The sequence below is a fragment of the Acanthochromis polyacanthus genome, chromosome 12 (genome assembly GCF_021347895.1).
Source record: "Acanthochromis polyacanthus isolate Apoly-LR-REF ecotype Palm Island chromosome 12, KAUST_Apoly_ChrSc, whole genome shotgun sequence".
NCBI lineage: Eukaryota > Metazoa > Chordata > Actinopteri > Pomacentridae > Acanthochromis > Acanthochromis polyacanthus.
The window spans coordinates 16,470,173-16,482,687 of NC_067124.1; the positions used below are offsets into that span (position 1 = coordinate 16,470,173).

General features: G+C 38.0%; 1 protein-coding gene across 1 annotated transcript in view; it reads right to left on the bottom strand.

Annotated features, from left to right (window-relative positions):
• The window catches only part of cdkal1 (CDK5 regulatory subunit associated protein 1-like 1), a 280,453-nt gene that overhangs the window by 80,003 nt on the left and 187,935 nt on the right, over nucleotides 1-12,515 (bottom strand). The window contains exon 11 of the mRNA XM_022193047.2: nucleotides 3,659-3,839. Coding sequence (XP_022048739.2) covers nucleotides 3,659-3,839 — 181 coding nt within the window. The remainder of the gene's footprint in view (nucleotides 1-3,658; nucleotides 3,840-12,515) is intronic.

The following is a 12,515-nucleotide window of genomic DNA, read 5'->3' on the forward strand; positions in this document are numbered from 1 at the left end:
AATGAATAGCCAAACGTATAGGGTAAATTATGAGTAATTCCTTTTGCTAATTCTGTGGAAATAAATACGTCTTACAACAGAAGTGAGTATACATTAGTGTACACAGTGTCTGTGCTATATAAAATCAAATAAAAATAAAAACAAACAGGTTTTTGCACTCCATATCATCACACCACCACCTCTGTGCTTCACTGTCAGGGCTATGCATTCACTGTGGTAGTCCTGAACGGGTTCATGCCAAACAAATTCACCTTCATCTAATTTAACCTAAGAGTGTTCTCGCAGTGTTCATCTGACATCTTTAGAAACGTTTTCTCTTGCAGTTTAGTGTCAGATAGAATGGAAGGGTTTTGTTCTTGGATGTTGTAGTATCGGGTTGATGATATGCGTCGTCCTATATTTTACCAAAAACTTTTTATTGATAACCCCTGTGCAAAGTCTGAAACAGCTGCAGTCTGGCCTACATAGCAAAATGGTGTGTCTAATTTCTGACTTGTTCTATACGTTCTGATTATTGCTGCCGCTGTGTTTCGATCTGAGTATTCAGTTTCTCTCACAATTCTTTCAACTCCATTCGGAGAAATAGTCCATAAGTTAGCAATACGCTAACTAGAAATCACGGGTTTACTCAGTGTTTGTTGCAGTGATTACATGTTTTCTGATGTTTTCTCTTGTCCCATTGAACTCTGCTATGGGGTTTGTGTTGTAAATTCCGTATCCCTAAAGTACTCAAGCGTTTCCAACTGAATTTGACATAAAGGCGATATTTTACACTGTCCTTCATTTCACCAAAATATCTCCATCTAACTGTGCATCAATTCCAAACAAACTGTTGGTAATAAAAAATGAAGAAGAGCAAACGCATAAGAACACAAAAAAAAGAAATTAAAGCTGAAAAGGAGAGACTTCAGACTGTAAGATTGTTTTACAGTTTAATTATAGATGTATGCAGCTCTGCCAAACAATAATGTAGCCGAGAAACTTGTGAGGCGAAAGGTCAAGAAAACGCCGGTGCTGACGGCGACGTGCTCGGTCTGTGTTGCTTTCTCACTCACTCTCCCTCACACACCTTTCCTAACAATTATGGCTTCATTAGCCGCTAATTGTTTCATTTGGCAGCAGATTGAGAGAGAGAGAAGCTGGAGAGGCTTTCTGTTAGAAGTTGGGTGGCTGAGCAGAGAACAATAAGAGGTTCAAATGAAGCTACTGTTAGACAATGTGTTAGCGCCTCAAGTGCTTCAAGATGCAGTTTTCTGCTCTGATATTGGCATTTAGATCCAAGGGAAGTCAAGAGAAAAAGCTTCAGATAGTAATTGTTCAATTAGGGAGACATTGTAGCTCTGAAACTTGGCTTGACTGACAGATGTTTTCCCCTATCGTAGTCAGACAGCTCATCTCAGTCCAGTGCTGCTCAGGAGTTCTCTGCTTTCAATGTTTTCTTTGGATTTTCTGCAGCATAAAATGTTTCTGTAGACTTAATGCATTTAGACATTTACTGTGCTTTCAGATGTGGCCTCCGAATGTGAGTCAGCTCACCCCACACACAAACACACTTCTGATGGCTCTCAGGATTAGAGATATTAAAATTCATGCACATGTCATGACAGAACTGGAACAGGCTTTTACATTTTCAGATGACAGGAGGCTGAACTGTGATTCCTCGATTCACACACATGTACAGCATATTTTCCTGTAAAACTCATAAGCTGCCTGCTATAGTCCAATTCATTCAATTTTAAAATGATTTTGTTTGGTTTTGAATCCGACTTGGTTAAATATTACATGTAAAATGCAGATTTTGTTTTTTACAGAATCTGCAGCATTAGATATACAGAGAAACAGAACATTAGTCCACCTGTGAATGTTCAAGATTTTGGTGTCACTAGCGTAATTTTTGGTCATGCAAGTAGCATTACGGTGCTGGAAATCCTTGCATAAATTCTTGAGGGAATGAGGGAGAAAAATCACAACAAACAAGAGGTCTTCACTGAGCATTTGGGTTGTTACACAAATAAACTGACTGAAACTTGATCAGAATGCCGTTTAAATCGTTAATGCTACGTGTTACTTTATACATTCGGAAAATACGAAAATTTCCTCAAGCTAATTATTTTAGGTTGCAAGCATTGCTACAGCTCTGTGCTTACATTTAGTTTTTAGAGACACTGGAGCCTCGAGGGACACAAATGAAGATTAAGAGGCACTATTAATTTTAAAAGAACTGACATGACATGGATGCATCTGTTTTGTAAAGAGTAAAGAGATTAACCCCATGAACTCTTGGCTATTTTCAAGGTAATTTCCTCCCGTCACTATTAACCTCTTATCCTGGTCATCATAAGCATCTGCATACGGATACATAAGATGTACTTGGAGCCTCGTAAAGGGCAGAAACACATTGTGCTTCTTTAATGCATCTCTTTTCAAACAGCATGAATTCATCTAAAGCTTTCAAAATGACCCAACATGAATCCAGAAATGAACTTGCTTCTTTAATCTGAAACCATTCAAACCTCTTAGTGATGTTAGCGATGTTTTTGAATGATAAAAATCACAAAAAGTCAAAAGATCCAACAGAAATCTGTTCTGAGAAGCCTAATTAATTCTGAACCTCTATCAAAGATCTGAAATTGCATAAATGACGATAAATGTATACCTGCAGCACGACTGAATATGAGTTTACACGTTAAATTAATACCATCATGTATAAAAATGACTTGCTTTTTTATTTATTTATATTTAATATGACAAGAGCACAGTTTGAATCAAGCTTTTCAGACCACTGAAATCCCAATTAGCTGATGGCTTTACTGGAGAAAACTTGTGAATCTGTTTGACTAGTTGAAACTACAGAAACAGTAGCTGCGTTTCCATTACCCTTAGATATGTGCAAAATGTAAATAGCGCAATAAAAAAAACTGGTAATGGAAACACCTGAATTTCGAAAAAGGACTAAAATATCGCTAAAAAGTTTTTACGCTCTCATGAGGTGGTTTTTCAGACGTTTCGATATTGAAAAATATCGCAAAAGCGCAATGGAAACACTTTTTCCGCAATTATATGTACCTGGACACATGACCAGTTCTCTCGGAGTAAACATGGCACGGTACGTGTGGACAGAAGAGGAGACCGAGACTTTTCTTGCCATTATTCTTGAGAAAAACATCACTGCCATACTAGACAGCAAACAGCAGAGGAATGCAGAGTGTTATAAGGAGATAGAAGCGGAAATGAGGGATAAAGGGTTCGTCCATCTTCCTGCAGTGAAATCTCGCGGAATGATATTTTACGAGAGTTACGATGCTTCTGAACAACCTTCAATGGAAACATGTTCAAAGCGCAAATATACTTTGATGAAATTTTAGAAATATCGCTTTTATTTTGCGAAAAACTGTAATGGATACCCAGTAACTGAGGGTGCAGCAGTTTTACAAAGAGATGCCTCATGAGAAATTTGAGGCTGAGAATGAACAATGACGTGCTGGAGCTTTGTTTCTCCACCAGCTTGATACAGTTACACTTCGGCCTGTTGAGCTATTTCATGCGATTACCATTAGTCAGTGGTCACTTCAACCAGCAGCCAAAAATGCTTGTATATGCTGCGACTGCATGACGATGTTTTCTGCTTTTTTATAGTAGTGTTCTCATCCACACTCACCACATGTGCAGCTACTTGCTCCATCTTGGCAGCAGGAGTACCGGGTCGGGGGTAAAACTGATTGATGAAAAGACTCGGGAATCGGTAGCGTTTCACCAAGTCGACTGTCTCCTGGAAGTCTTCATCGGTCTCACCAGGAAAACCGCAGATTATATCTGTAGCAATGGTCACACCAGGGACTCTGTGAAGAAAGACAGGGGCAAAGTTTTCTTATTTTCTAGTGACAGAATCAATTAAAAAGTAACTGGTACTGAAACGTCTTTGAGAAAGGCTCGTCATTTCTGCTTAAAATCTGAGGCTGCAAGGGATTTAACATTATTACAACAATAAAACAGAACAATATCAGCAGAACTATGAATCAAATCTGTAATGCATCAGTTCAGTCTGTTCAACTTACTGGCTTTTGGTATTTACTGAGTGTAAAATATATTCAACAACTTGGAGATTTAGGAGCAACTTGGAGATTCAGTCCAAAGCAAAACAAGCCATAATTTAAAACAAACAAATACATTTGCATCCCATATTCACCAGAAACTACTGTCCAATGCATTATATAGAACTGTCCTGATGTTTGTGAGTCACATATATTTTCCCACTGTTGATTTACACCTTTAAAAACCTATCTGAGGTACAGTAGCATTCCAGGAGGCTAAAGCATTTCCCCATGGACTCATTCAGCCAATCAAAACCTGATTAGCAACCTCTGCTGCCAATCGTTACCTATTGATTATTGGTCAGTTGGCTCGCTGGATTTCATCGTTGCCGCTCCAGTGGTATGAGAATAAATGCATTGATTTGTTCCATGTATTTGGTTTGTATCGACAGATGTTGGATGGCCTGTAGAAGAACTCCAAGGTGAAGTCATTGCTGTCTGTCAGAAGACAATCCACTCTGAAGGACTTGACATTCCCAGTGAGATGAACAGTATTTGGACAGGCTGAGTGACAGCATTTATCATAATCTCTGGTGGCTAAAATGATTGTCAAGTACCAGAGAAACCTAAATTATCTATGTGAAATTCTGTAAGAAATGTCGTTAATCTGAGACAAGCTGGCTCCCTGTTTTTGAGGATTTAGTTATTTGTTGGAGTGGTCTGTTTCTAGGAAGGCTAACTAATATGGAAATAATTGAAAATCATTCTCAATTTAAGCAAGCCGAGCCATTGATTTCAAGCTTTCTGTTAAAGCTCTCAATGCAGTTGAACAGGAGCCTCTTAATGTAATGGGCTATATGGTCAGCAGTCTGCTACACGAAGGAAGGATGCTATTACTACCAGACAAGTCATTTGAGCTTCAATACTTAGAGATAAGAATGTGGCTTCAGAAATGTGGCACCAAACAAAGACTGTGATATGAAGATATGAAGACGACTTTATCTCCTGTTGATAATCTGTGAAAACTTCAAGATGAGAAATCAACACATCCAAGACCCACAAAAGAGCAAAACAACTCAACAAAGACATTAAGAAAAGAGTGGAAAAGACATTTTCCCTGCAATCGACAGCGTGATGCATCTTTAATTACATTAACTTCCTGCATCTGCAACCCCATGATAACCCCTGACCTATTGATGAGATCCAATTGGCTGGTGGTCATTAATATTAACCAATGGCCTGCAGGCACAGGGATCCTTGACCTCTCAGATCTGCCTGACACCAACCCTATGGAAAAGTAAAACTACATAAATTAAAAGTAAAATGTGCATGGAATGGTCAAATAGTCGAATAAATGAATAATTCTCTATTTGTCATTAAAATTAACTTTTTGGATCCCCTCAAGCTAAAGTTCTACGTCCTCCTGAGGATTTAACACAAAATAAACAGTTTAATTCTTCCTCTTAGTAGGTAAATAAAGGAGGATCTGCAGTCTATAGACTCTAGATTGCAATAATTAATCAAGTTAAGTGTCCAAAAATCGAGGATATAGTTCATGTTTTTAACCTGAACCCACATTGGGGTCATCGGTACTAAACTTGTAGGCGTGAAAGTTCAGTCCAGAGGCTATGTTAGAGAAATTTTGTGGAGTATATGACAACTAATGACAAAAAAATCTGCTCTCCTCTCATGAGGAATAAAAAAAATGTCTGAATAAACCCACATTACTTATTGCTATTTAAAGCCCTTGCATAATATACTCCCTTCAAGCTGTTTCATTAACGGCAGTGGGAGGGAATGTAAATAAAATTAGCAATATGAACAAACAAGCAGGTTTTTTTTCTTCTTCTGGCCTCAATAAACAGCAGCTTCTTGCATCTCCACAGGGCTTGTAGATCTAATTTGCTGTGGCTCTTTGGTGGTGCTGAGGAGGCAGACGGCCACTGTGTCCTTTTCATTCTGGTAGCAGCAGTAAAAAAAAACTGACACCGTTGCCCGGAAAAAAAATGTACAATTCAGGCCAAGGGTGAAAAATAACACAAGGAGATAGAATATTGAGAAAAGCAGCAGACAGAGAGAGAGAGACTAGTGTGAATTGGCTTATGTGGATTTTACTAAGGTGGAGGTTGAGAGGCTAAAAAAAAAACATGCGCACACACACTGTCATTTTGACACCTCTGCCTCTCCCAGATCTAAGGGTGATAGAGGTGTGATGTGTGATACTAATGAACAAGAAGCACACAGATACTCTCCTTGTTAAAATGAGAGAAGAGAAATGTAACTTGTTATTGCTCACCTTTCAAAAAACAGAGTGTGAGAGAAACAGAGAGGCAGCGAAATCAGGAAAGACGACAGATTACATTTCAGCTCAGTGCGCTTTCAATTAAAGCGCCTTTTTAGAGGGATATTTTTACAACTTCAAAACTGAAAAACAGGTTTGTTTGTTTAACCTGGAATGAACTTTTGTCGTAAAGTGCTGGGAATGATTTTAACAAAAGGGAGGTGAGATCGTTTTCAGTTTTATGCCCATTTATCCACGTTTGAATCACATTTCTACTCTCAAAACAGCTGCAACACACATTCACTGCAATGGCAGCTGCAAATTCCTGCTTTACTTAATAAAAACAAACTAATTTTATGTGCGCTATGCAATATTGGATAGGCTTTTGAAAGATGAATGACTTATCTGACTAATAAATAGAGAGATCTGTATGCAGACTAAAACACTGAGCCTCTCTGTGTGTGGAGAAGAGATAAACAGACATGATCTATCAAATGAGACAGTATCTGCTACGGTCAGGCAAAGAGAAAGAGGTAATGCTGAGTATTGATTAGGGGAAGATTTGCCACAAAACAAAAAAAGAAAAGAAGTGTTGTTGCAATACAAACTGTATTATGCTAACAAAAAAAAGCTAAATACAGCACATGAGGGAGAAACAAACAGAAAAAATACTGTGAGGAGACAAAATAAGGAATCAGACATACTGGAGGTAAAAACACGGCTCTATATTTTATACCAGATTTAAATAAAGAGCATAAATTCTCCAGCGTCCGTCACCCTTATTGCTTCTCCAAATGTCATCATTAAATGCAGCCTCAATGTATGTTTACAGGAGCTACATTTAATTAGATCTCTATTTGACAATGTCTGAGACTATGAATGATCTGCTGTAATGGAAAGTAAACTAATACCTCCTGAATATATTATGGACACATCTAAAGAGAAAACCAAGGAGGAGGAACGATTTTTCTCAGCAGCTAGCAGTCAGCCGCTAACCTCATGACTAATGCTGAGATTCCTGCAGCTGCTCCAGAATAAAAAGCAGTAAAACCCTAAATCAAAAGACACACTGCTGCAGGAAAACAGCTCCGTGTTTCTGTGTAGTTTGTCTTTTCTCCTTCTGCTCCACGGAGGCAAAAAGAGGCAAAAAAAGACCACATCCCCCAAGACAGTAGCCTCCATTAGCACTGGTGTGCTATCGGGGCGAGTTAGGATTTACACAGGGAGAGTGTGCTCATAGAAGACTAAATTCTTTTAATTAAAACTCCAGATAAGCACACAGTCAGTCCCCATCTGCCTCGATGTGCTGAATTAAGCTTCATAAAACACACCATTGTCTGTGTTATTATTACCAACTCTTTGTTTGCTGAGGCCGCCGCACATCCATACAAGAGCGTATGAGTTTCCGAACCCACACGGCGCAGCCCCTTCATCATATATTCAAAATATGTGCATGTGTACGCAAGAGTGTTTGCACAACAGATGCCTGTGAGTCGGCCCCCGTGATAAGATGAAGGCGAGACCGCTGGGACAGAAGAACCCTGAAAAATGACAACAAGGGAAGAAAAAGAATGAGCGTGGCGTGGAGGTGTAGAGAGGATGGAAGGATGAGAGCGGAAGAAAGACAATCTGGGAAGGTAAATATTTATCTATTCATGTGCTGGAGAGACACCATGCTGCAGTGTGTGCGTTCTCTGAAATGATAATGTGTGGCACTGTGGGGCTGCTGCAGCGTAGGAGTCAGATGGTGAAGGAAAGGAGAGCTGCAAAGAGATGTGCTTTGGGGAGATTTGTTGTCAAATGTTAAAAAAGAGGAAAAAAAAGTTTGGAAAGCTGTTGTCTTCAGGAAGCCCTGAAAAAAAAAATCCAATTAACATGGACAGCTTTACTATGAAGCGTAATAGTGTGGAAAGGAGGGAGAGAGCAGAAAACTAATTTTGCAAGGCTTGAAATATGGAATAATGTGTGAAAATTACATACAGGTCTGACATAATCAACTCAGGCACTTAGAAGAGCCATCTGCTCACTGCAATACGCTTTAAAATGCACCTCTGATGTTGTATTTTCCACCAGGCCTTTAAAATCGACCATCTACATTTCAATCTGTTTTTTAAATTTCTGCATTGGTTTCACTACATTTCTTCAAGTCAGGCAGTGTCTGGTGTTCCTGGATCCCCATGCAGCTTGAATTTATTCAGTGAAACTTCATGTTTGCACCTTATATGTATTTTTTGCACTACTTATTCTTTTAATCATACTCATTAATACCAAATAATGTGTCTTTAAAATAATAAACATTCCGGTAACACTTTATAATAACTATACACTATTAAGCATTAGTTAAGCATTGGTTCAGCATAATTTCAGCATTAGTTAATCCTTAAATCCTCATGAACTCATCATGAATTCACCATTAGTAATACATTACAAAGCATTAGTAAAGACAGTTTTAAATGTTCAACTAACACATTATTAAGCATTAGTTGAACATTAGTAAAGTGCTTAATTCATTGTTAACTCATCATTTGTAACTAATTAGTTATACGTGCTTAATTAATCATGAATTCATGATCTGTATGGCATTTATTATGCATTACTAAGCACTTAATAAATCCGGTTAAAATGTTTTGTTGCTCATTGATAATCTCAGTTGTTAATACTTTATAAAGGGTTAGCAACTGTGTTAGTATATGATTTACAAACACATATTCATACTCAATGAATAACTTATTAATGCAGTTACTACTCATTAGTTCAGTATATTCTGTGAGCCCATCTAAAGTGAGGACTATCTATGCTTTATAAAGCATTTATAAAGGACACAGAAGCAAAGATATACAAAGTGTCAGTTTTATTGGTCCCAAACAATACAAGCTCTTTTAAATACACACTTTAAACAAATACAATCTATAAGATTTCAAGTAAACTTGACAAACATCTTCAAATAACAACAGTGTGTGATCGTATAAAATAGAAAAATAAAATACAAGCTCTTTTAAATACACTTTGCAATCCTTAACATTTCAAGTAAACTGGTGAACTATCTCTTTAGGTCACACACACCAGAGGTAAGTGGCTAACTTATTCTGGGATTCCGCCAGTGCATTTCAATGGGAAACGAGTACATTCCTCCTCCTGCCAAAGGTAAAAGTTGCAGGTGGAGGAATACACTCGTTTCCCATTGAATTACATTGGCGGAATCCCAGAATCAGGCAGCCACCTACTTCTGGTGTGTGTGTGCCCTTGAATTGCACAAAGTGCTTTACAGTAAAACAAATACACACGTGGACAAAATTGTTGGTACCCCTCAGTTAAAGAAGGAAAAACCCACAATTCTCACTGAAATCACTTGAAACTCACAAAAGTAACAATAAATAAAAATTTATTGAAAATTAAATAATCAAAATCAGCCATCACTTTTGAATTGTTGATTAACATAATTATTTTAAAAAACAAACTAATGAAATAGGGCTGGACAAAAATGATGGTACCCATAACTTAATATTTTGTTGCACAACCTTTTGAGGCAATCACTGCAATTAAACGATTTCTGTATTTGTCAATGAGCGTTCTGCAGCTGTCAACAGGTATTTTGGCCCACTCCTCATGAGCAAACAGCTCCAGTTGTCTCAGGTTTGATGAGTGTCTTCTCCAAATGGCATGTTTCAGCTCCTTCCACATATGTTCAATGGGATTCAGATCTGGGCTCATAGAAGGCCACTTTAGAATAGTCCAACGCTTTTCTCTCAGCCATTCTTGGGTGTTTTTGGCTGTGTGTTTTGGATCGTTGTCCTGTTGGAAGACCCATGACCTGCGACTGAGACCAAGCTTTCTGACACTAGGCAGCACATTTCTCTCCAGAATGCCTTGATAGTCTTCAGATTTCATCGTACCTTGCACACTTTCAAGACACCCTGTGCCAGATGCAGCAAAGCAGCCCCAAAACATTACTGAGCCTCCTCCATGTTTCACCGTAGGGACAGTGTTCTTTTCTTCGTATGCTTGGTTTTTGAGTCTATGAACATAGAGTTGATGTGCCTTACCAAAAAGCTCCAGTTTGGTCTCATCTGTCCAAAGGACATTCTCCCAGAAGCTTTGTGGCTTGTCAACATGCATTTTTGCAAATTCCAGTCTGGCTTTTTTATGAGTTTTTTTCAGCAGTGGTGTCCTCCTTGGTCGTCTCCCATGAAGTCCACTTTGGCTCAAACAACGACGAATGGTGCGATCTGACACTGATGTACCTTGGCCTTGGAGTTCACCTTTAATTTCTTTGGAGGTTGCTCTGGGCTCTTTGGATACAATTCCAACGATCCGTCTCTTCAATTTGTCATCAATTTTCCTCTTGCGGCTACGTCCAGGGAGGTTGGCTACTGTCCCGTGGGTCTTGAACTTCTGAATAATATGAGCCACTGTTGTCACAGGAACTTCAAGCTGTTTAGAGATGGTCTTATAGCCTTTACCTTTAAGATGTTTGTCTATAATTTTTTTTCGGATGTCCTGGGACAATTCTCTCCTTCGCTTTCTGTTGTCCATGTTCAGTGTGGTACACACCTTTTCACCAAACAGCAGGGTGACTACTTGTCTCCCTTTAAATAGGCAGACTGACTGATTATGAGTTTGGAAACACCTGTGATGTCAATTAAATGACACACCTGAGTTAATCATGTCACTCTGGTCAAATAGTTTTCAATCTTTTATAGAGGTACCATCATTTTTGTCCAGGCCTGTTTCATTAGTTTGTTTTTTTAAATAATTATGTTAATCAACAATTCAAAAGTAATGGCTGTTTTTGATTATTTAATTTTCAATAAATTTTCATTTATTGTTACTTTTGTGAGTTTCAAGTGATTTCAGTGAGAATTGTGGGTTTTTCCTTCTTTAACTGAGGGGTACCAACAATTTTGTCCACGTGTGTATACCGTTTTCAAATATTGCAAGATAACACTAGATAATTTCTGCAACCTGTTTGCCTCTACGATCAGCTGTCATCTCTCCAGCGGGTTCTCTCTCCGACTTCCGCATTTGAGAAAAATAAAAAAACCCGCGCGGTCTCGCTCTCCAGAACCGCGGAGGAGGCTGGGACTTGTAGGACTCTGGGACGCGTAAGACGCTACTGCGCATGCTCTTACCGTCAAAAATGCTAGTGTGCATGCTCCAAAATGCAGAAGTCACGCTGGTAAGATGACAGCTGATCGTAGAGGCAAACAGGTTGCAGAAATTATCTAGTGTTATCTTGCAATATTTGTAAACGGTATATTTGTCTTACTGTAAAGCACTTTGTGCACTTCAAGGGCACCCACTTACCTCTGGTGTGTGTGTGCCCTAAAGAGATAGTTCACCAGTTTACTTGAAATGTTAAGGATTGCAAAGTGTATTTAAAAGAGCTTGTATTTTATTTTTCTATTTTATACGATCACAGACTGTTGTTATTTGAAGATGTTTGTCAAGTTTACTTGAAATCTTATAGATTGTATTTGTTTAAAGTGTGTATTTAAAAGAGCTTGTATTGTTTGGGACCAATAAAACTGACACTTTGTATATCTTTGCTTCTGTGTCCTTTATAAATGCTTTATAAAGCATAGATAGTCCTCACTTTAGATGGGCTCACGGAATATACTGAACTAATGAGTAGTAACTGCATTAATAAGTTATTCATTGAGTATGAATGTGTTTGTAAATCATATACTAACACAGTTGCTAACCCTTTATAAAGTATTAACAACTGAGATTATCAATGAGCAACAAAACATTTTAACCGGATTTATTAAGTGCTTAGTAATGCATAATAAATGCCAAACAGATCATGAATTCATGATTAATTATGCACGTATAACTAATTAGTTACAAATGATGAGTTAACAATGAATTAAGCACTTTACTAATGTTTAACTAATGCTTAATAATATGTTGGTTGAACATTTAAAACTGTCTTTACTAATGCTTTGTAATGCATTACTAATGGTGAATTCATGATGAGTTCATGAGGATTTAAGGATTAACTAATGCTGAAATTATGCTGAACCAATGCTTAACTAATGCTTAACAGTGTATAGTTATTATAAAGTGCTACCAACATTTCCACTGTTTTCATAGACACACTTGCACAAACTCCTTTTTCTGATAGACGTTACATGTTTGTATGTGCACATTTCTTGTTGGACTTTTAAATATGTCTGTGTAAAGACAGTGACAGGATCACTGTT